Source organism: Halichoeres trimaculatus, unplaced genomic scaffold (genome assembly GCF_033239565.1).
Source record: "Halichoeres trimaculatus isolate MK-OKI-2021-1 unplaced genomic scaffold, fHalTri1.1 fHalTri1_scaffold_9, whole genome shotgun sequence".
Taxonomy (NCBI): domain Eukaryota; kingdom Metazoa; phylum Chordata; class Actinopteri; order Labriformes; family Labridae; genus Halichoeres; species Halichoeres trimaculatus.
The window spans coordinates 20,096,823-20,121,720 of NW_027437188.1; the positions used below are offsets into that span (position 1 = coordinate 20,096,823).

Sequence of the window (24,898 nt, forward strand, 5' to 3'; positions counted from 1 at the left end):
TGGGATGTAATGTTTGCTTCATTCCATACAACTTTAGACCTTTGTATTTGGATAAATAAATGTAACACTAACACTTAATCGTGTTAGGTGACTCAGAAGAGTTCTTAAAAAAGGACGGTTCAGACTTATGCAACCAATGCTGAGGTGGATGACCTGTTTGACTTCAGTAATAACTTAGCCCTGAAAACTCTGGGTCCTATATTTTGATGGATATTTTCATGAACCATTATTTTGTTAACTGAATAAGTCACGCCTAACACCTTCATTTGCTGGTACCTTTTTGTTGTTATTAATGTGTAATATACACAGGTTTTACAAGTTGAAAGTGTTGAATGTGTTGAATGTGGCATTGCTATGGATGATCTACTTTTATTTATTTTAACATCTGAGAGCAAGGCTGAATCTCTTTAATTAAAAACCACAGATGCAATGAGCAGTGATGAAAATATGCTCAAGGTCAATTGATTGCTCAACGTATTTCTAAAGAGCTACAGAGCAGAACCAGGGAGTTTAAAAGGTGTGGTCTTAGTCAAAATGAGTCAAAGAGAAAAAAAAGATTGCATCTGTAAATTACCAAACAGTGAAGTGAACTCAAAAAGAAAAAATCGACTTTCTAAACTAAGGGCGATGCTCAGTTTCTTCTATAGGAACAAGTTGTGTTTTTCTCTCGGAGCTCGGAGGCTTTTGGTGTCAGCTACTTTTTTGCCGGTTCCTGATTATGGTGATGTTGTGTACATGACTGCTTCAACCACCTGCCTTCAGTCCTTGACTCCTGTCTACCACTGTGCTCTGAGGTTTGTCACAGGTTGTAGTCTCCTCACCCATCACTGTGAACTGTATTCTAAAGCTGGCATGCCCTCTCTGGATATCTGGCGATATATCCACTGGATGACTCTGGTTTATAAAGCTCTTCTTGGCCAAGGTCCTTGCTATTTAAGAACTTTTCTTAGGAAATGGAAGCCAGTATGCTTTAAGATCAAATGACATTTTGTATCTCTCTGTTCCTCGTGTTCGAACTGAAACCGGAAAAAAAGCTTTTAGTTATTCTGCCCCCTCTACTTGTAATGCCCTCCAATCTGAACTGAAACTGGCTGAATTTGTTTCTTTGGAAGTCTTCGGCTCTACTTTGAGAAACCGACAACATGAATCCATCAAACAGTGCTTTTGTTCTTAAATTGTTTCTTAAAATAACTGCTGCATTTTATTGCTTTTACTTTAATGTCTGTTGCTGTACTCTGTTTGTTTTGTCTACTGTGACATGTGCTGCTGCCTCCCTTGGCCAGGTCACCCATGTGAAAGAGGTCTCGACCTCAATGGGTCTTTTACCTGGTTAAATCAAGGTTAAATAAAAAATTGTTTATGGTTATGTATCAACAAGTTTGACTCAGTTTGACTCTGACTGTAAACTGTATGAAGCAGAGTAAGTCTGCTCTGTTTCGACTTTTAAGACATGGATTAGCACACAAGTGCTGGTAACAGGAGGACTATGGCAGCCAGGAACCAAAAAAGCATGAGGGCCTGCTGCTGTGGACCTGCCGACTCCAGCTGCTCCAGCTGTTAGCATCAGTCTCACCATCATCATTATCGCTGCCACGCCAATGTTTATTTTAGAACTTCAACTACTTATTGTTACTTTTATTTCTACCCCTTATATGAATATTGTGGGATTTTAATTACTTATTTGAGACATAAGTATTCAGATCAGTCTATTAACATTAATTGGAAGTTCCTGGAAATCAAGCACATACTTCCAGTCATTGTATTGAGTTCTTGTTATTTTATATGTATCTGTTGGATACTCCCTCCCTGTATCTCCCTCTATTACTCTTTTCAACCCCAACAGAGTCAAGGCAGATGTCTGTCAGACATGAGTCTGGTGCTGCTCCCAGTTCCTGTTTTTTGGATCAGCTCTTTTTGTAAAAGGTCTTGAGAACCCATTTATTGTTATATGGTGCTCAAAAAATAGATTGATTGATGGATAAAAAAATCTATAGCTTGATGTTTTAATTCGTCATATAATTTACAGTGTTTAATTTAATCTAATATATGGTAATTATTTGTAAAGTGTGCACTGTTAAAATTCAAAGACTTGTGTTTCAGTTTCAGAGCTTCATGATAAATCAAAGTGAAGAGTTTGTCACCTTGTCTCAGAGAAACTTTATATGTTTCTTCTTTATTTGTTGTTTTTGCAGATTAAAGCAGAGAGAAGTGCTTAAGCGGTCTAGTAACACTCTTTATGATCAACAAGTGTGAAGTGACCAGACATCGAGACACAAACTGTGATGACTGATGGTGCCATCTTACCGTCCCCATGGTAACCACTGCATGCCATGTTTTACTTGGATGAACTGGTGAAAACAACAGCACCAGTACTGGGGGACAAACAAAACAAGGTTATCATGAGACTCATGATGTCAGATTTAGACATGTACGTGTTTATGTGAATAAGTGTATGTGTGTAGGAGGGTGGTGTAAGAGTCACACCTGTTAGTCATGCATTCATCAGGCTCCTCATCATCCTTTTTGTCCTCTTCCCTCCCACCCTCACGCCCACTTCTTGCTCCTCTTTCCACTCCCTTTTTGCTTTCAAACTTACTCTCCTTTCCCTCCCTTTCATCTCAGTTATCATCCTTAACCACACCGTCTCCTCCCTCCTCCCTCCTCTGTCTTTCTGCAGAGTTGTTTCCAGTGATCCTCCTGTGCTGATCTCTCTCCCTGTCCGACTTGGCTAACCCACTCCAAATCTCACTGCAGCAGATGGTGTCGTGTTTGCGTTGGGCAAGGTCTCCTAGCAACCCCGTAGTCTGGTTCCTCTGTCTCTCTCCCTCTCTTTCGTTCCTAAATCAGAGCAGCGGAGGAGTTGGTGTCATGCTCTGTCTGGGTCTGCCAGGCCCACCCCTCCTCTGTCTCTTTGATTGACCTGACCGCCTCTCGGTGCTGATGTCTATGTTTACGTCTGTGCCTCTCCCTATCTCTCTCTCTGTCCGTGGGATGCAAAAGTAGGGCAGGGCCTAGCTGTCTGGATTACTATACATGTATAATGATTAAATTTGATGTGAAAATGGACAGAGTAGGACAACCAACTTGATTCCTAACCCTATGTGACCCAGATTTCAACAGATGTTCACATATCTGAACTTGTGGCAAAAGCGAACATCTGGGTCACACGCAGGATTTAAAGACAGTTCTGCCCACGTTCATCACAGTTTCTGTGTTTTTATCATCCAGGGATCTCCGTTTGAAAAGGTTATCACTGTCTCTGGAGTCGTGCTGCTAAACACACAACATCAGGTCTACATGCAGACATATGTGACTCAGTGACGGGGTACCACACACACACACACACACACACACACACACACACACACACACACACACACACACACACACACACACACACACACACACACACACACACACACACACACACACACACACACAAAGTGTGCTTCACAAAGTGCTTCACAAAGGCAGAGGGGCAAACAAGGACTTGTGTCCTCACACAGCGTCATTACTTGTGCTGTGTGACACTAGCTCATATCGATAGATGCACATTCAACAACATTAAGTTCAATTCTACAACACGCGGCTCTACAAGTTTCTCTCAAAAGTTTTAGGACACCCCAATTTTTCCTTTTTTTTCCTTTTTTCTTGAAATTCAGGTTGTTTCAGACTTTTTGGGGGATCACTTTCAAACTCCTCACAGCCCTTTTAAAGTTATTTTTGGGGGCTTTATATGTCCTTGGATTGGATATGAGAGGACAGTGGATAGAGTAGAACACAATGATAATAATAAAAATTATTTTTTATTATTATTATTTGTATTATTATGATAATGATTATGATTATTATTTTTTTTTTTATTATTTTTTATTATTACTAATAATAATATCAGTTCTTCCAATTAACATTATTGTTATTATTGTTATTATCATAAATAATAATAATAATAATAATAATAATAATAATAATAATAATAATAACAATGAAAATAATCATAATAATAATAAAAATAATAGTAATAATAACAATAACAATCATAATGATAATCATAATAATAGTTATAACAATAATAACAATTACAAATTCATATTGGACTTTTTAATACAAGCAACAAAGTGCTTCATAATAAGCATTAAAAACAGATAAAATGAACAGCAGAAAATAGAAACAATTAAAAACGAATAAGATAAGCAGCCAAGAATTAAAGTAAATCAATAAAAGAAAAACCGATAAGATAAGAAAAAAACGAGGTAGAATCACAAAATATAAGATTTTCTGTGAAAATAAGTCCTTATTAGTGAAATTTAACAGGAGACTGATTGTGCATGTAGGGACCAGGCAACAGGTCACATGTCAGACTTGAGCCAAGGCCACCCACTCAAGGGCGGACTTTATGGGGCGTGACCAAAACCGCTAGGCCCCTTGTACCCCAATACTGACATTTGTTGTCAGACCTCCATAATACTTAGAGATGGAGGAATTTACTACCGAGAAATCGCAAAGAAACTTAAGGTGTCAGTGAGTACAGTTTCCTTCACCATCAAAATCACTCAGAAACTGAGGAAAACTCTGACAGGAAGAGGTCTGGCAGACCCAAAGCTGCAACAGAATCTGAAGACATATTTCTGAGAGTCGACAGCTTCAAAGAGGTTGTAGTAAGCAGTTTCAGTTTTATCTGCCAGACATTTTTTTTTGTTTACAGTGTACATGTAATGGCATGTATGTGCCCTTCATTTTGAGTGTAGATTAATTGAATGATATTTGAGGTTATAACCATTGCTGCAAAGAATCCTGGGAGGTAAACTTGTTACCCTTTGACCAAACTAGTACATCAGTTTACATATTTCTTAGCTTTATGCTGCGCTAAGCTAAGCTAACATGCTTCTTACTGCTTCCTGTTTTTACGATTCAGGCTTTGACATAGAGTTGATATTTTTAGCGATAACTCTTTGTTTAACTCCAAAATGATTTTAAAGTGTTTCTGCTTATATCCTTATCTTGGTTATTACTTTTGGTCCTCACAAACACAACACAGACGCACACTCACACAGAAGCCTCTGGAGTCTTTAATGGCTTACAGAGTAATCATCCATCAGGCACACACAAACAGACACAAAACCACCGACACAACACCGACAGTACCGCTGAAGAAAAAGAAAACAATACAAATGGCAGCCACATGCCATGTGATGATGCTGCTGCTTGTGATTAATTGCTTTAATTTTCTCTCCCTGCTGCATCCCACAAACACTTTATCTTTCTCATGAAGTCTTTAGAATTGTGACACAAAGAACAACAACCGGCCGATTCAAGAAAACACTGAACAACTTTTTTGTGAAGTTTCAGAGTGAATAAATGGCTCACTCCTAAAAGCTCCTGCTGTAAAAATAAGTGGCACCAGGTATTTGTGATCAATTGGCAGCCACACAGCGTCCTCAGTTGGTTGTATGCCTCAGCATCTGAAAGCTGTCTTTGTGGCTCTTCCTTGTTTTTGAGGGAAATCATTGGCCCCTGAGGGGGAGCAAAGTGCCGCCTGCTTGTTTGTTTACTTGGGTAGACAAGCCCACAGGCCTGAGCAGAGAGAGGAAGGCTTTTTCCTCATCCTGTGACCTCATATCTGTATCAGGCACTCAAAAGCAGGCCGAGCCAGAAGCTGGCTTGCTGGGGAGCAATGTGCAAGGCAAGCACAAAACAACACATTCAAAGAGCTTCAGTGAGGGCTGATGACACTTTGGCTGGCGCTCATATTCAGATAAATGATGTCACACACAGAAGAAGCATACTGATGTCATCCCTTTCAGGTATCCTTAACAGCCTGACTTCCTCTGTCATTATCTTTTACCGTATATCACAATTTTCGATTAAAAATATAGGTCACAACTTAAAAAAAAATATTCATATGTATTTAAATCACTGTTTTCAAATTAAGAGTCCTCTTCCCCGAGAGAAGAGAGAGTGTGTGTTTTCCATCAGTGACTTCTTATGACAGGCGTTGAGGTTGGTTCATGTTGTCTTATCACACCAGCATTGGGCCACAGTGAGCAGAAATGTGCTGAGGTTTGTGTAACTGAGAAAAAGGTTACTGAGGAGATTCTGACCCAAAATCCCTAAAGTTACACTTGATTTCATAGCTGTTTGATAAATGCAGTGGATTAAAAAGCACAGCATTTGTGTCCAAAATGTGAAGTAGATGTATCAAGAAGCAGAGAATTACTGAAGCAAAACACAAGTTTAAGAAGTTTTCCGCCACTTCTACAACAACCTGCAAACTTTTGTCAACAACAGACCTCACATGTCCTCCAGTGGTATATATAATAAAGGCATATTTCCTACTTCATTCCAAAACCTCTGACCATGTTTTTAAAACTGAATTAATTTTATATTAGTCATGGTGAAATAAGCAAATTTTCAATTTCCACAAACCCCCTTCCCTCTTATTGGCTCCCTCCAATATGTCATGATCCAGTTAGGAGAGCCTTATTCAGTGACTTTATCACTACAGCAAGTCTTTTAAAGATCTCTTACTTTTCTTGAATGGACTGTTTTGGCAGTTAACAGGCAGATTTAGGGATTCTTACAACATTTCATTATGAAGCTGTTTGGAAATCTGCACATTAAGTATAAACATTCAGTATTATTTGTTTTTATTTATAATGCCCTCACTTTAATCTTACATTTTTTGTCCATGTGGGAACCTTCTCAAATATCTATTTCCAATGAAGTCCAAAGAAGTCTTAAAGGGTAGATGTAAATGTGAATTTGGAATTATTTTAACTGTGATTATCCTCACTTTGTATCAATTATACTCTTTATGTGTCCTCTTAAAGGGCCTTAAGTTTCAAAAATACCAAGTCTTTAATCTGACCTCAAAAGGATTGCAGCTTCTCATGAATATCCTTAAAAAGTGCACAGGAAAGGTTGGTGACTGATTTGGATTTGTAGCTCCTAAATTAGCTCAGGGTGGTGGGTAAAACGAAAAAAAAAAAAAAAAAAAAGATTTTGATGGTTTAAAAACTTTGACTAGGACTGACTCTGCTCCCTTGAAACATTTGCTGGCATCAAATTTCAAATAAGCATATATTTTTCTGCCAATAATTCATTTTTAACTTCTTAGATGTTATTCCTATTATTATCATTAGATACAAGGTTTAAGGTTTTCAGTCTTTAAAAAATAATTAATTAACTAATTAATCAATTAATTAATCCATTCACTAATTAATCAATTCTAAAAATTTAATCCTTTTTTAATTAAGGTAGTTAATTGAGGCTTAAATTTTAAGTCCATCTATTGTAATTTTTCTGAGACAATGTTGGTGTGAATCAGCTGCTGGTTCACGCAGGTGTATAATCACACGTATCCACGGATAACCCTCAGGATACCATACTGTGACTGTAGCTGTCAGTGAACCTGCTGATTTATAGTATCATATACACAGGCTGGCTGTTCCCTGCTGTTTCCTGTGTGTGTGAGAGAGCAGAGGGGAGACAAACACAGACATACTGCTGCTGCTGCCGCTGCCAGGAGACGTGCTGTAAGGCGCCCAGCTCAGGACTGCAGAGACTATAAATAGCTTTGCTCAGTGTTTCTCACAGGCACCACCCACCACATTACCCATGTGGCAGCACAGCAGCACAGAGCAAAACAACACAGCACCACTGCAATCTGTGCAGCGTTTAGATTAGATCAGAGACAAACTGCCGCTGAGTGAAGACATTAAGTGACTCGAAGTGCCTGATGAAGGAGTAGAATTCATACTTAAAGGAGGCTTGTGTGGATCAGGAGAGTTGGGCTAATATTTCCTCGCGTTTATCCCCTTTGAGTTAGACATACCTCTTATCATTTGGCACTCTCAGTTTTCTCATTAAAATCTCACTGTGCACGGAAAAGGAATTTCTCATCTGTTAGTTTGCATGAAATACTGTGCCCAAATTGCAAAGCATTGAGGCCTAAGGTAGATCAAATTAAAAATGATATCTGACATGTTTAGAAAAATACTGCTGCGTATGCTATATTAATGTTTGTTAACTGATATAAAGGGCTATAAAAGAAATATAAAGAAATTAGTTCAGGATGCACATGAAACTGTGTCATTTGTGGTCTGTATGCTAAACTGTTTCACTGCAGCAGCATCACTATTACAATCTTCAAAACAGCAAATGCGTTAAAATTGAAGGTTTATGATGGTGTATTAGGAAACTATGAGAGAGAAAGTTAGTTATTAAGTTTGCATTTTTGATTTTTTTTCCAGATTCAGAAGGCAGAGAAAAAACCCCCAAAGATTTTGTTAAACAGAGGGAGATATAATGTGCTAATTTAAAAATTTACATTCATTCTGGGATTCTTCATTTAGATCAACATTAACAGGAACTGAATGCACCAAAATGAATTTCTGCTGTGGTGGTTAACGCATGAGTAGTGGAGAAAGATCATGCTTTTTTAAATGACCAGGTGCAACTGTTGGTTTAAGTCAATTCTGACAAGACTTGATGATGAAGCAGTATTTCTCCTCCAGTACTATGTGCAAAAAATCATTCTGTAAACTATCTGACCAACCACTTCATGGAAACTGTCAACAAAAGCAGATCTGGTGCACATGATCTTAACGCTCCAATTACATAAAAGATACAAAAAAGTTTTTTCAGATTTTTTTTTCTTGGATGAAACTTTTAAGGCTTTAACATAAATGGACGTCATACTCCTTGCATAAAAAATTGAAAGTTAAAGTTAAAGGAAGGTTGAAGGGTTAAGATACTTCATAAGTAGTTTCTGTGCTCTGATAAAATCAGCCTTCCATTTGTTTAGAGGTAACCTCCTGAGGTTGACCCCAGTCTGAGGCTACCAGGAAGTTAATAACCAATAATTGCTTTTACCTAGCAGCAGCCACAGAGCCTGTGAATTATTTTTAATTTAAACTCACATGCCACGTGTATCTACAGTTACTACACTCACATGCCTGACATCCTTAGGGCAAAGTTCTTCAGCATGCTTATTTTTTAGCTCTAAAGTTCTCATATTATTCTCATTTTCTGCAGTTTAATATGGATCATTGATGTCTTCATGAAATGGTAGTAACATGTTTTGGTCCAAAATGCCAATTAATCAAGCACAGCAGCATTGTTTCCAGGCCCTCATAGCCCCTCTGTTCAGAACGCTCTGATTTAGTGGGCGTGACCTTCATATGTAAATGAGCCACCGCTGATACTGCCCCGCTCTTCCACGTCACTGAGAGCGGCGCCACGAGCTCCGAGTGCACAATGTTTAGAAAACAGCGAAGCTCGTTTACCGTAACGATACAGGCTAAAACAACAGGCTAACTGCAGCTACAGGTAGCACCTTGAAGCTAACACAGAGACAGGGGGGACACTGAGGAAAAGCTCTTACATCAGCTCCACAGCACACAGCATTTAAAATACTCACACATTTCCAGGGTCAGAGGTTTGTTGGTGGATGGTTGGTAATGCGCCTGGATTCAGGACCAGTCTATTTGCTAGCCCTCTGTTGTACTGTCCAAAGTTGGAAAAGCAGTCGGCCGTGAAGTGACTAGCACACACATGCACAGTTTTACTGAGTGTAGCTGGCACATTTCCTTAAATGAACTCCAGCCACTTAATCTTGTCTTCTTTTGAGATGCAAAGCTTGTGCATGGGACTATGTGGCTGTTTACAACCATAAAAAAAAGCAATAAAGGCAGTGATGGCTGCTGGAGCAGCAGTCGGGAGGGGAGTGGGCGGGGAGGGGGTTCAGGGGTAACTGCTCCGGTGGACCAATCAGGTCGGACTTGCTTCTGATTGGTCAATAATCCAAATGGCTAGTTTTAGGTCAGGATTTTACATTCACAAGCACTACTAAGTGCAGGTTTTGTCATTAAATATCACATTTTGTGGGCTGGGAGGAAAGTCAAAGACCCACAAATTTCACTAAAAGACTTAAAAAAGTGATTTTTGAATAATATGGGACCTTTAAGTTGGGGTGTTGTGCTATGTTTGGCTTTATAACATCCCTCCAGTAGCCTTATATAAGCTTCACATGATTTAAAGCTGAAAAATATCCATTTATTTTCCTCATTCCTCATGTTCCAGCCTCTGTATACAGAGCCATTGGCAGACCCACCAAAGTGTCATTAGCCAGCCAGGAGATTCTTATGCAATAACATCATTATTTCAGCAGGTCTATTGAGGATTTAATGCCATTTTCAGATCAAACCGTTTTAGCAGATATATTCAGGAATTTCTACAACAGATGAATATGTAGTGGTCTGAGTATTAACACAGCCTAAGAATACATATCAAGTATCATCACTTTATGTCCATGTTTAATTTTGGAAAAACAAAATCCAACCGTTAAGCTTATAGGGTTTGGTTTAGTCTTTTTGGCCTTTGACAGACTCTTAAAAATGACACATGAGCCTGAGCTGTTTCAGTTTGAAAGGAATTACGCTCTAAAGTCTGGGCTCAAGACTGGTGGTTAAAGAGGCACACCTTGCCTCGACCAGTCCGTCTTTATATACATAGCACCAGTCCATAGTAAGTGTTATCTTATATTGTTTTCCTGGTCAAGTCGTCAAACCATTGTGCTTTTGATGAAAGTACTCTGTAAATTTTTAAACAGGATGGTGCTGGGATAAGAAACATCAATATTTCTATCAACAGAGTTAGATGAAGTCTCAGTGGCTTAAGGTGAAGCTTTATGGTGTGTCTCAGTAGTAGTCTGATGCCTGCAGATAGGAGGCAGTAAGACTCTTATCAGAAGATGTGGTTGATCCAGGCACAAACTTTAGCCGGGATTAGTGATTTCTGTAATCTCAGCACAGTGGTTTCAGATTATGCAGATTCATTTAAATCTTGCTGTGCATCCAACATATCCCTGCATGCACCTGGGGTACTTGGTATTGTTATAATGTATTCATACAAAGTTTACAGCCTTTAACTTTCCTTAATTTTTTATTCTAAACTTAATGCCAACAAAGCACTTTAAATTGCATGACTCACTCCTGTTACCGTAAATCTACCTCACAAAAAATCAATTATGTGCATTAAGACTTCGGCGCTGCCCTGATATAGATGTTGGGTTATTGCTCCTTTAAAGTTACTGAGCTAGCACAAACAAGCACCCAGTAATTATCTCTTCAAAAGCGCTGAAATGCAGTGTGCATTACTTTTCTGAGAATTCCTCAAGCGTTTTCTGTGAGTGTTGCATCAGCAGGTTAAGAGGATTAATAAAACAGGGGCTGAAGCAATTTATCAATCAGTGCCTTTCATGTAACATTCACCTTTTCCAAGAATTATTCTGAGAAGAGGAAAACAAAACAGAGAGCACAAGGTGAAGGGGCAGAGACATGACTGGTTTTAACTCAGTTACTGATCTAAAATGTTGACCTCTGATCTAATTACATCCATGATTTGTGCATTTCTTTAAATGAAAAATTAAGAGACCAACACCTAGGTCTGTATTAACGAGTTGAAATATTTATTTCAAAAACTGAAAAAATAAAAACAAACCCACCAACATAGTTTTAGTATATCATACAAAGACATATTTCAATGTTGCTATGTGAGTATTTGTTTCTCTTTGACTACAGTGTGAGGCAGTTTGAAGGCTGGCTGAGCTGGTACCACTACAGACACAGACCCCAGAGAGACAGAGAGTAAGAAGAGAGAGAAAGAAGAGAGAGAAAGAAGAGAGAACGACAGATTACACAAAAAGAGAGAGGTTAATAATATTTGGGCCAAAAATACAACCAGACATCACTCAAGGTGCTTTCAAACCATCTGGCAAGACACTTAAAATACTGTAAAAAGCAAATCTAACTTTCTTTTTTTGTTTCTCTCCAGATTTTCTTAAAACCAGCCTCTGTTTCACCCAGGCTGAAGAGGTGACAGAAAAGTCTAAAATCATTATTAAATACAAAAACCTGCACAAAACATTACTGAAAGTAATACTTGCTGTTTTAGCATGTTTGGAGCAGTAAATGGGCAGATCACCTCAAAGGTCTGACTAATAAAACTCTTCTTTTTGCCTTTTTCCGACTCGCCGATCTGCTGCTCAACACAAGTCTTAAAGAATGATAGGCAAACACTATAAGAGCAGTGTTTGTTAAATAAACCAGTGTCACTACTTTTACGATACACACAGCTGAGGCGAAGCATCCAAACCGAGTGTGTTAAGCCACAGAGAAGACAAAAAGTCATCGTTACAAAGGTTACTGGAAAGAAAGAAGAAATAATGTGACAGGGTTGAAAAACGAGGCCAACTCCTCTCAAGGCAAGATCAGTCTTCTTTGTCCAGTCTGCCAACTGCAGGCTGAGTCATCTCTTCAGTCTCAGTAGGAAATATGGTTAAATACTAACCTCTTATGGAAAATATAACGACTTATATTAGTTATATGTAGCTTTTATTTGCACCATTTGGCATCCCTACTTCAGTTTAACTGAGTTTTTTACTCTGAGAGATGCAGAAACTGATGCTTTTGGATGAAAAGATTATCTCCAACAATAAAAGGCTTGTAGTTTGTATGCACAGCTACTTGGTCTTGAGGAAGCTTTTGAGAACACTGCAGTCTGTGTACGGCACACTTCACTTTTTAAAAGTGACATTCAGCTCAGACCCAATAACTCTTAAGGACTTCCTTTTAACCCTCTAGGTTTGCTATGCAACTGGATCCTGGCTCCAAATGTTAAACTGCTGCTTCAGTGACAAATTGATGTAGTGTTGCTTGACATTTATAACAAAATATGCACCGATAAGGGTGTTAAAGTTTATATTATAACTTTTTCTTTCTCCACCAGACTTGAGCTGTTGTTGCTTAAAGAACAAGAAGTTGTAGTTGCTTTTTTCAATATAAAAACACCTTTAACTAATAAAGAATTATGAAAAAATTGACTCAACGTCATTAGTGTTCGGGCAATGGTTCCCTCTCACCAGAACGTCCCATGATGCACCGCTACCTCTGTCGATGTAGCACGAGGTAGATGCTCCTTTAAAAGCTCACAAGGAGAAGAGTAAAAAATAACGGTGCCACTTTTCTTTTCTGAATCCGCCCTTTTAAGAGTTAGCACGAGAGCGTCTGTTGAAATTAGCACGATAAAAATACAAAACAAAGGGTTCAGCTTGAGTTAACAGTCACAGTCGGTACAATGGTGGAGAGGTGGAAGGCAGAAAGTCCAGTGAACCAGCAGGTGAAGCGAGTATGGACTTAATATGGTGATAACTCACAGTGAAGAAAGAAGAGGAAGAAACTATAAACTACACAGACACTTAAAGAGCAGCTCTGTTAGCTCATATCGTGGAACAAAACACTGCATGCATGCCACCCATGAAACACAGAGACATGATTTTGAGGCTGGGGTAGGCCAGCAACAGTCATTGAACCCCTCCCCTGAACAGTATTCCTGTTAAGAACTCTGCCTTTGTGCAGTGCATCCTGGGATGTCTTGAGTAGAACTTGTGCTCGTGGCATTTCTGCTGTGACTCCTGGATGGAGTGCTGTTATCCAAAAAACAGGGAAGAAAACTGCAATAAATACTCTGTAGAATGGATCCACTTTACTCTGTCTGCTCTTTACACCAACACAGTCCTGACAGGGAGGCAAGAGAAGGTGTGAGGCTGTGAAGTCTGGATGGTTTTCACCTCTTACATCCATTTATTCCTCCCTTTTCGTGCCCCTCCCCTGTCGCTGAGCCCTTAGTGCCGTCCTCTATGGAAGCATTCGGACACGGGTGGAGAAGCAGGTTTTAGAAAAGAAGCACCTTTGAATTTGGCTTAGACAACGAACAGAAAACAGACAGAAGAAACAAAAAGACTGACAAATTGTGTATAAATAGAAAGAGGCAGAGAGAAGAAGAAGGGGGAGGCAGGAGCTGAGGACTCAGCCTGTGCCTGTGGAGAAGAAGGAGACGGATTGATTTTAGTTTTTATTCAGTACATTTTCCAGGTAAACATGCGAAGCAGAGGTTGGTTTCCATTCTCACCCTCTTCTTCCCCGCCCCAGCCCTCCGCCACTCCAGCCAGCTCGTAATGTTTCTTTCTCAGCTCGCCAAGACGCTCTCGTTCCTTCTGCAAACGAGTTTCCAACTCCAGCACCAGGACCTGAGGAAACACAGACACTCATTATCCATCATTACACTCTCTTTCTCATGAGTCATGTACAGAAATCTCTTGGATGGACAGAGATTGAAGGGAAACAAGAAACTGCAGAATGATGTGTTTTCCTTTTCACCATTACAGAGCACGTTTGTTGTAAACTCTTGAAGAGGCAATGCTAGTTCTAATAATACTGCATTCAGGCTGAAGCTATTGGTAATACGTAAGGTAAATTGCCCCCAGACAAGTTTTTAGTTCAGACTTCTAAATTTAGCTTTAAAAAGAAGCGCTCTGTGCATTCAAACAAAGGGCCTTGTGTGCGAGTGGGTCCAGAGTGCTCAATGTTTTTCTTTTAGTGCTGGGAAACAGAGCAACAACACACACTTCAGTTTTTACACTGATATTAAAACAATGACCCCTATGAAGGAACTTTACTACTGTATTGACCCCAACAGGGTCTAACCATTGACACATGCTGATAGTTGTCTAGGGTCCCAGAGAGCGCCAGCTTTTTGTAAAGCCAGTGACCTCACGGAGGCTGCAGTGACAGGAGATGAGAAACGGAGAGGCACTGTGATTAGAGGTGTCCCAGTCCGATATTGATATCGGATATCGGTCCTATATTAGCAAAAAAACAAGTATCGGTATCGTATCGGAATGCATCTAAAATCTCAGATATAAGCAGTTTCTGTTACCCACTGATTCATAATAAATGGGTCAGTTTTTCCTCATACCTACTGTTTCTGACTACTGTTCTTTCATTGAATAATATCACTTAATCAAGCCTTTTCTAACATGACAGACATACTTCGAAATGAGTAACAAAAGTATGCATGTTTAATGCTGATATCGTATCGGATCAATATCGGTATCGGCCAATACTCAATGCTGCAGTATTAGAATCGTATCGGAAGTGAAAATGTAATATCGGGACATCCCTAGCTGTGATTGTCCAGAACAAAGTGGACCAAAAGTTGGGCAAGTTAACAGAAAACTGAGGCAGAGTTATGATGCTAACTTAAGATAATGATGATCAAAGCAGCAGATATGGCCCATTATCAAAGTGCTGATTGTATGAAAGGGGTCTTTAGTTATTATTTCAATCATTTTCTCAGAATTTCAATAAAAACAGTTTCTTTAAAAAAAAAGTACATTTTGTTTGTCAGTCTTTTTTCTGAAGATTGGGGTCGTTCGTTCCTATGTTCGGGTCAGTACAGTGTATTAAAAAAACCCTCGTAATTCATACAAAACACACAAATTTATCATTCTTTAAATCCAAAACCTTCAAATTATTCAATCTTGTAGACTTTAAAACTGCACAGATAGTGTCTAGAGCAAGGAACGATCAAAAAATTTGGAGGTACAGTGATGCTGAAACATGTAGTAAGTGAAGAAGAAATATGAAGAAATAATTTCACCAGGTACAGGGAGGAGGAGGGCTTTGATTATCATGAGGGGTTTGCTTTGAATGTAAATGTGAAGATAAAACGTTGCTGAAATAAAGGGGTAGAGTTTAATGGTTCTCCTTACCCCTCCTTCTCATTTTTGAATTCATGAAGTAAAGAGACACATGATCAATCAAACAATAAAATTCAGATTTCAGTGTTCAGGTTTTTCAGATTTTCTTTTTTAGGCTAAATTTTTTTTGACCCCTTTGTTAAAAAACTCCAGAAGCTTCCATCTTGATTAGTTAAAACCATGAATTTGAAAACATATAACTCCATCCATGCTGCTTAATAAACCGGTGTATCCATTACTAATGTTCTTCTCACCTGTGAATCCATCTCCTGTCGTTTGATTTGGGTGAGAGTCATGCTGGAAAAGTCCATCGTTTCTACAAACAAACAAACAACAACTGGTGTTCAAACTGGTTTCCAGTGACGCTGTGAACCAGCTGTCTGACAATAAACCAAACAATCCGACTCTACAGTCCACCTGCTTCTCTCACCTGTCTCTTCAATCTGAGACTTTCCAGACTTGGTGGAGGCCACAACAGCTGCAGTGGCCTGAGTGACGCCACGGGACGCCTGCTGCAGACGCTGCAGGTTGGCGCTGTCTTTGTCCGCTTTTACCTGGATAGGAGAAATAAGAGATTATGCCTTTTTCAAATAATTTACCTAAAGTAAAAGTTTTATTCATTCCTAAAAAAAATTAAGACTATAGCAGCTTATAATTGAAAATATGACTTAAACATTATTTTTTTTTTTACCTCCTATCACTAATAAACTAATCATACTTGGCTACATTGGTCACAGATCAAATTAATTTACGTTGAGACAGGAGATCCTTGCCAGGAGGATCGCTTGCAGCTGTAATTCTCCAACTGCAGTGGCCAAGAAAACTTTCCATACTATTTCTGATTCATGAGGATATTTTGAATTCATGAGTAAAACACAATGATGAATAATCCCTTGTGATGTCATTAAACCTGAATGGTAAAACAAAAAATCTGTGTGTGCCTTTTGCTCACCTTAGAGGCAGCCACCAGCTGTGCTGTGCTGGCAGCTATTTCATGTGAACACACCATCAACTCCTCAAACTTCCCTTTGCCCTGCACCACCAGATCAGCGGCGTCCCTGGGACAAACAAAATGCAAAATCAACCCAAGAGCAGGAGAAAAGGAAATACCTGACCTTTAAATGAACTTCACTGCCTGAATCCTGAAATGTTGTTCTTGTGTTTACTTTATTCATCCCCCTGCAAAGGTCACTACTTTCATTCACCAGGTGGCATCAGATTCCCTGAGCTGTCACAGCAGACCTCACAGCCAAAACCTCTGTAAACATAAGCACTTTGACACTCTGGAGAGGACTGATACTCACACCATAACCGTGGCGCCCCAGCCCACTGCTTTGGAGGCAGAGATCAGGCCCTCAGTCCAGCGGGAGTTCTTGGCGTAAAATTCCTTCATGGAGGCTGCCCCCTGGTGAGCAAAAGAGGAAATGTTTCAATGTTGGTTTCGCACACACACTTTGATCTCTCTGGAAGGAGAGATGTAACTGTATTTCCAAAAAAAAAGGCATCTTTCTCCAATCAAAACCCAAAGACTATAAGTTTACTCAAAATCAAGACAGAAAATCTACTTCACACACTTTGCAACCTGTAGGCATAGACTATTACTCTTGGTTGCTTATCATTTTCAGAGATTGTATCACATATTACAAAATGTATTTAATAACTCTAGTATTCAGGTTTATATTAACAGCTGCTTTCCATTTTTTAACATAAAAAGACACATTTGAAAAATATAAACATGCAACAGACTCCTGTGGCAAAAACAGCCAGAGCTCAGCCTTTCCAGGGTAAACTTGCATCACTGATAAAATGTATCCCTCACAATTCAAAGATAAACGTGCCATACTTAAAAAAGTCATTTTGGAGAAGAGAGGCTCAGTGCTTCATTATAAATCTGTCTACCAAATACAAACGGAGAAGATAAATGCTTCATAACTCACCCTGCCGCTCTCCACAATGTCCCTTTGCAGATTTTTGGAAGACAGAACAAGCTCCTTGATTGCCTGCATCAGATCTGTGCAGGAGGCCAGAATCCTGCAGGGGGCGACAGAGCACAAGATAAACACTGACACGATGTCCAGCTGCTGCCGAAAAAACCATCCTGTTATTTCACCAGAAAGTACATTTCCCAACACCTGAAGTGAATGTGCAACCAATTTGTGTTAAAATTATTCTAATGGAGCCTGGGAAGATTACAAACGTTACTGTCAGCCTGACACAGATTGAAACTCAAAACAGAGAAAAAAAAATCAGGCTGGACTAGAAATAGGTTTGCTGTTGCATGACCGGTGCACCACTGACCTAAATCTCAATGCAGCATCTGTAGCTGTTTTTTTGTTTAATAATCATCCCTCAGCAGCAGTTTGTTAGAGCAGTGGGAAAAAGTAGAATTAGCCTTACCTTGAACAAACAAGGAACTTTTAATCAGGCTGATTGTAAACAAAATGTTTTTGTTGTTGTTTTGAGTTTTCAAATAAAAGAAACTAACCTCAACACAAAATTTCATGCACATGTCGATTAATAAGACCAAGGCAGCAGCACCAAACTAAATTGAGCACCCAACAAATTACTGATGATTAAATTTGGAGCAGAGAGACCATTTTTATGACACAAAGTCACAAGAAGTCTGAACTCCTGGGAGCTTGTATAAGCTCAGTACAAATAAACTCCCTGATTGTTAAGTCTCTAACACAGACAGTCGATATTAAAACCACAGGACACACACTGGAGAATCTACATCCAGGTTTTCATTGATGCTGGTTGACAATGCTGGCCTCAGACTTCACACTTTGCAACAGGCTTTGTGGATGAACAGATAAATATTCTTCACACATCAGCCCTGAGTGTGTGACTTTTTGCAACTGCCCCGAAATGTCATGTGAAACAAACACATAGCTGGAGGCTCGGCTTCCTACAATGATAAGAAACAGATGCAGCAGTTCCTTAAGCTATGTATGCTTGAGCTACTTTCACTTCTTGTTCAATACAAGCACAACTTCCTGTCAGAGAAAGTGAACTAACCATAATGGAGCTATAAAAAGCTGGTTTTTTGGTGAGGTAACTATATTTCTACTTATTACCTCTGCGAAGGAGGTTATGTTTTTCGGAGAGTTTGTCTGTCTCTCTGTGAACAGCATAACTCAAAAAGTGACAAACAGATCTTGATGAAATTTTCAGGAAATGTTCAAAATGGGATAAGGAAGAAGTGATTAAATTTTGGTGGCGATCCAGATCACCATCTGGATCCAGGACTTTTTTATAGCATTCCTTATCATTGTGAGATAGGTGATAGCTGTTCTCACCATATGTGTATATACCTCCACGATAAATGGTCAGACTGTTTTGCAAAAGAATACAAGACAAGGTCACCATAATTTCTGACAGATGTTAAAGTACGATCCAGATCCTGGCAATATTCTGGATATATATATATATATATATAAAGTTTCTGTTAATCTGAGTTTTTCTTTGGGGGTCATTCAGCTATTTCTTTGGATCTGGTTTGCCCTGGAAACATTCAACTGTATTTTTAGCGCAGCATGACGTAACAGAAAAAAAGTGATCCGAGCTTTCAAACACTATCCTCCTGTGTGAGCTTTACCTTTCATTGACCTCCATCTTGATTCCTGTATCAACTGCTCGAGACTTGTTGAGCATTTCCTGTTGGGATCCACAGGGACACACAAAGGAGACAAAAAAAGGTTGCTTTGAAGTTCATACTGCTGTAAAGATAGACAGGGGGGCTCTTACAAACACACAGAGAGTCATTTTAAAAACACGACTCTGGGATCAAGTGACTGCGACTAAACACACATACACACACATATACACACACACACACCTCTATCCTGGCAGCAGCTGATTCCACAGCAGCGGAAGTAGCAGCCATTTCCTGCTCCACAAGATCCCCCAGCTCCCCCTGCTGTAGCTCCAGACCCCTGGGACGCAGTTTCTGAATAAAGACACTGAAGTCAGTATGACAGCAAAAGACTTTTAAATCATACTTGAGTATGATTGTGTGTGTGTGTGTGTGTGTGTGTAAGTTCAGACCTCTGCAGTGGCCAGAATGGCCTCGAGTGCTGTCTTCAGCTTGCTGTTATCTGCGGCTGCTATGCTGTCCTGCTGCTTCATCTGACCGAGGAGCGACAGAGCTTCAGCCCCGCACGCCTTCACGCTCTCTGACAGGGCTGATTCAGACAGAGAGGATATGTGACTGTCACCAAAACACACTCACAAGCACTTGAGGCAGACTGAGAACAATTGACATCAGGAAGGTATTTAATGCAGAGTCTTCTTCAAGTGGCTAACATGTTACAAGCTACAGTATTATTTACTCTTCATTTTCTTATTAAATAAAACATACAGCCCTCTGATACGTGCCACTAGTTGCTTTAGCTGCTGTTATAATTACACTCACATCCCCTGAGGCAGAGTGTAAACACCCACTCTACCTCAGGACTGTGTTCTTAGATGAAGGACTGTGAGCTAATTTGCATTTAACTGTGCAAATGCTGCAACATTTTAACAAAGTACAAACACATGATCAATGTGGTTTCCAGGCCACAGCCACACAAGGCTTAAATCTGACCCAGTTTTAGCTTTACATCTGTGTTTTGTGTTGCAATAATGAGTTCTCTTATGTCTGGGCGTGTGTAAACTTGGTCTGACTTCTGAATAAATTCTGCAAATATTATTCCTGTATTAAACTATTTAACTATAAATCTATTCTATCAACACATGTTCTTCACCACCTGACTTTTTCACCTGCTGTTGCTTATTGCTGTCTGATGTGTGGATGTGGAGAATACTACAAAACATTACATCAGACTAATTAAACATACATAACCCAATTATACCCAACCATTTTCCTGCCTGCTGCCCACCTTTCTGTGCGTGTTACATAAAGAAGCATGACCTGTTGACCCTCATGTTAAAAGATATCTATACTAAGACACTTGTCCTCCGGTGAACATTTGGAAAGAAGTGGAGGTTACACACTCTTCATATCTCTCTTCCACATGCACACTCACCATCAGCTTGCTCCACGGGCACCATGTGGGAGGTGGCACTACCTTGAACGATGGTGTCGCCCACCAGGTGGCCACACTGGGTCACCACTCGCATCAGCTCAGATATACCTAGACAAAGATGTGATTCCAGGTAAGACACACTCGAGGATACACGGCTGTCCACCTCCAAAACCTTAGTTAGCGTCAGTGTACAAATGCACGACATGCTGGTCATCTTTGCATCAGCCAAAATAAAGAGCTTTTTTATACAGTGCATCCAGGTTTTAAAATGTTTTTCTTTTAATTTGAAGATGTTCAAGGTGACACCAGCTTGTTGTTGGTTATAGCTAGTACTTGGATTAAACTGATGCAAACTGAATTTGTTAACTTGGACAATACAACTGGTCAATCATTGGGGTTGCAAACAACAGTTGGCTCCATCAGTAGGGATGGGAATCGAAAACCGGTTCCTGTTGAGAATCGATAAGAAATGTTTCAATCCATCGGTATCGTTAGCCTTTGTGCTTAACGATTCTCTTATCAATTCTTTACACTATGCCAGAGCTGCAGGACCGTATGTGACTAGTCTGCCACAGCTTTCTTAGCTTGGCAGTTAGATAACATTTCCCAAGAAAACCCTGTTTAAGGATTTCTAGCTTGAAGTTTTACCGTAGAACTGAACACTCAAAGAAATCTACATTACTCTTTCACAGGAGATTCCTTTTCAATACATTCAAAATAAACAAAATAGTGCTAGCTTGATGCTTATATATACGGGAAATTGCATTGATACGCTAGTGGTTTGCATACATTGGTATAACTTTGGCTTCAGAGTAGAATTTTAACTTTCATCACAGAGGCATATCACAGTTACTCTTTTTAAACAATACTGACAACTCCAGATGTTAAAATACTTTCTGGCAAAAGAAAGAAAAGTTAGGCTCATGGCTGCTTCATAACTACGGCAAGGTTCCAAACAACTTAGAATAATGCTATAACCACTTTGAGACACTAGATGGCCTACTTCAGTCAATAACATATTACAAAACTGTACATCAACGTCATATGACGTGCAATTTTTACTTATTTCCTTATATTCACGCCAGGAGATATCCAGATCCAGTGACCAATTACGTATTTATTCACTTGAAAAAGAAGGAATTGATAAGGGAATCGATAAAAAATTGAATCGATAAGCAAAATTGATAAGGGCATTGATATCGATAAAATCAACGCCCATCCCTATCCATCAGGCAGAACACAGTTTAGGTCTGTTTCTACCAAGCAGTCCAGTTGAGATCAGTATGGTTTGGTACGGGTTGGATCGGTTAAGACTGATCCTGTTTGCGTTTCCACAGCCCCCTCGTGGTAGGGGGTGTCAAAGCTGGATGCACAGTTGTATAATAGCATGACGCCATAGCAGTGCGACACAGTGTACCCCACTAATAAATCCAACGAAGAAGAAAAACGCAACACAGTAAACAAAGAGCAACAATGGAAGACATCCAGCAATTTATCTTTTTTGTGAGTTCCATGTGACTCTGTGTTATGAAGCACAATCAATCTTTGTTTCAGATAAGGCAGTGTGCCGCGAGGAGAAACACAGCCGCTGTCGTAAGTGATGATCCTGATCAACAACAAGATTTTGAAATTGATGAAAAACCTCAATGTAAAAATTATCCTTAGCTTTATTTTTTCTTGGATGTTGGAACCATTTTTTAAAGTTTCATGCCTGTTTTAAAATTTACTTACACTGGCACAATGCAACACTCTATCACTTGAAGTGTGTTGTCTTTATACATTACTTGGTTACACAAGCACACAGTATATATCTTGTCCCTCCCAGAGGTAAACTGAAGGCTCCCACCTGTATTGTCTGCTACAAAGGCCTCTCTGGCAGACTGCAGCCGATCCATACAGTTTATAGAGGCCTGACATCTGGATGCTAGGTAGTCTACAAAGATAAAACAAAACACGGCTGTGAGACACAATCATGCACAAGAACTTTTCTAGCTTTTCACATTGTGCTGATCAGAATCCCATGCTTCAATAACAGCAGCTCTGCACTGTGATGTAGAGTAAAACCATTGGTTTCTGACCTGCAGAGCTGGTACAGCTGATGTGTGCTGGGTCGTCTATCTGAGCTAGAGAGTCCTGGATGATTTTCTCCGCCTCCTCCACGGCTCCCTGGAGACTGGACCAGCGAGCTGCAACCAGCTGGCTCTCCAACTCCTGCTCCCTGCTTTCCTGTGGGTGCAAACATATGGACATATGCTTATACTGAACATAATCAAGCTTAATTAGAAGTGCCAGAGGGTAAAAACGTTGATTTGCAGAGGCTAAAACATCCTATTTGATATATTAACGCTAATGAAGAAAGTTAATTAAAAAATGACTAATCTTTTTTATGCCTTTAATTGGTTGATGGGGTAGGAAACAGGCTGAGAGTGGGTGACATGCAGGAAAGGTGCCACAGAACCCGGGCTGCCTGCTCAAGGGCTCACCTCATGAGGCACGCAACCTCGACAGTCGGGTCACCTGGCGCCCCAGAAATGACTCATCTTTACCTTCTCATTGAGTTGATTCTGCAGAGCTTCTGCTGTCTTCACTCCACTCTCCCTCTCAGTCGCCAGAGAGCTTTGGACTTTCTCTAGCTCCTCCCCTCGGACAGCAAGCTCTGCTTCCACTTTTGATAGTGACTGCACGAGATCTGCCTTCTCTGACTCCAGGGTGGCCAACTGGGCGCTGAGCACCTCACTGGACTGCACAGAGGAAAACAACAAAAAGGGGAAATGTTCATCGAGGCACTACAATAGATAGTAGATCAAGGTGGTTAAGTATCAGGATGTGGTTTAAAGGTCCCATATTATGCAAAAATCACTTTATAAAGTCTTATAGTGAAATTTGTGGGTCTTTGGCTTTCCTCCCAGCCCACAAAATGTGATATTTAATGACACAACCTGTACTTAGTAGTGCTTGTGAATGTAAAGTCCTGACCTAAAACGAGCTGTTTGGATTTTGGGGATTTGCCGACGTCAGCGATTCTGACAAGTCTGACCTGATTGGTCCACCGGAGCAGATACCCCTGTACCCCGTAGCCAGCCACTTAGTTCCATGCACAAGCTTCTCATCTCAGATGAAGACAAAACTCAGTGTCTAGAGTTCATTTATCAAGGAAATGTTCCAGCTACACTCAGTAAAACTGTGCATGTGTGTGCTAGTCACTTCAAGGCCGACTGCTTTTCCAACTTTGGACAGTCCAGCAGAGGGCTAGCGAATAGACTGGTCCTGAATCCAGGCGCATTACCAACCATCCGCCAACAAACCTGGGACCCTGGAAATGTGAGTATTTTAAATGCTGTGTGCTGTGGAGCAGATGTAAGAGCTTTTCCTCAGTGTCCCCCCTGTCTCTGTGTTAGCTTCAGGATGCTAACTTTAGCTGTGGTTAGCCTGTTGTTTTAACCTGTAATGTTACGAGCTTCGCTGTTTTCTAGACATTGTTCACTCGGAGCTCGTGGCGCTGCTCTCAGTGACGTGGAAGAGCAGGGTGGTATCAGCGGTGACTCATTTACATATGAAGGTCACGCCCACTAAATCAGAGCGTTCTGAACAGAGGGGCTATGAGAGCCTGGAAACAATGCTGCTGTGCTTGATTTACTGGCTTTTTGGACCAAAACATGTTACTACCGTTTCATGAAGACATCAATGATCCGCATTAAGCTGCAGAAAATGAGCATAATATGGGACCTTTAAAGAAAGGGCTCTCACCCTTAAACAGAGACGATTAAACACAGACTGTGTTAATAACAGTATCACCACAACTAAAGAGGAAGTGTACAGCCTCCAGAGAGGGCTGGGCAGAAATCAAGGACACTCTGTTGTGGCTGCAATGCAAGAGTTGTGATTTATAATTAAATAGTTACATCAGACCCCCTGTGCTTGAAGACTGTGAAATAAACTGTCACTGTTAGAGGTAAATTAAGTGCATCAAAGTGTTGTGCAGGTAAGAAAAAGAGACTTACAGCCTGAGCACCAGAAGATCCGACAGAAGACGAGAAACATTAAGAAGTGAAGAAAAAAGAGAAATGTTAAAAATATAGATGCTAACTGCACGGCAGGAGCTGCTTTAGTGAGATCTGGACACTGGAGGCATGTGACAAAAGCAATGAAATGTGGGCTGTGTGTGAAAAAGATGGAGGATGGAGGAGGAGGAGAGGGAGGACAGAAAGTGACAGAGTTGATGAGCAGTGGATCCAGAAATAGGATATGAAGAGTGGGAGGAAGAGATGGA

At 40.1% G+C, this 24,898-nt stretch overlaps 1 protein-coding gene across 2 annotated transcripts in view; it reads right to left on the minus strand.

Moving 5' to 3' along the window:
• Positions 1–11,453: 11,453 nt before the first annotated feature.
• hip1 (huntingtin interacting protein 1) overlaps positions 11,454–24,898 on the minus strand; it is a 50,044-nt gene continuing 36,599 nt past the window's right edge. For both annotated transcript variants that reach the window (XM_074679286.1, XM_074679288.1), the window contains exons 18-31: positions 23,175–23,369; positions 22,707–22,854; positions 22,475–22,561; positions 20,629–20,736; positions 19,649–19,785; positions 19,440–19,550; positions 19,200–19,258; positions 17,539–17,632; positions 16,906–17,006; positions 16,554–16,659; positions 16,032–16,155; positions 15,856–15,917; positions 13,972–14,089; positions 11,454–13,879 (exon numbers count right to left, since the gene is read on the minus strand). In XM_074679286.1, the coding sequence (XP_074535387.1) occupies positions 13,869–13,879; positions 13,972–14,089; positions 15,856–15,917; positions 16,032–16,155; positions 16,554–16,659; positions 16,906–17,006; positions 17,539–17,632; positions 19,200–19,258; positions 19,440–19,550; positions 19,649–19,785; positions 20,629–20,736; positions 22,475–22,561; positions 22,707–22,854; positions 23,175–23,369 (1,461 nt within the window). In that variant the 3' untranslated portion in view covers positions 11,454–13,868. The remainder of the gene's footprint in view (positions 13,880–13,971; positions 14,090–15,855; positions 15,918–16,031; positions 16,156–16,553; positions 16,660–16,905; positions 17,007–17,538; positions 17,633–19,199; positions 19,259–19,439; positions 19,551–19,648; positions 19,786–20,628; positions 20,737–22,474; positions 22,562–22,706; positions 22,855–23,174; positions 23,370–24,898) is intronic.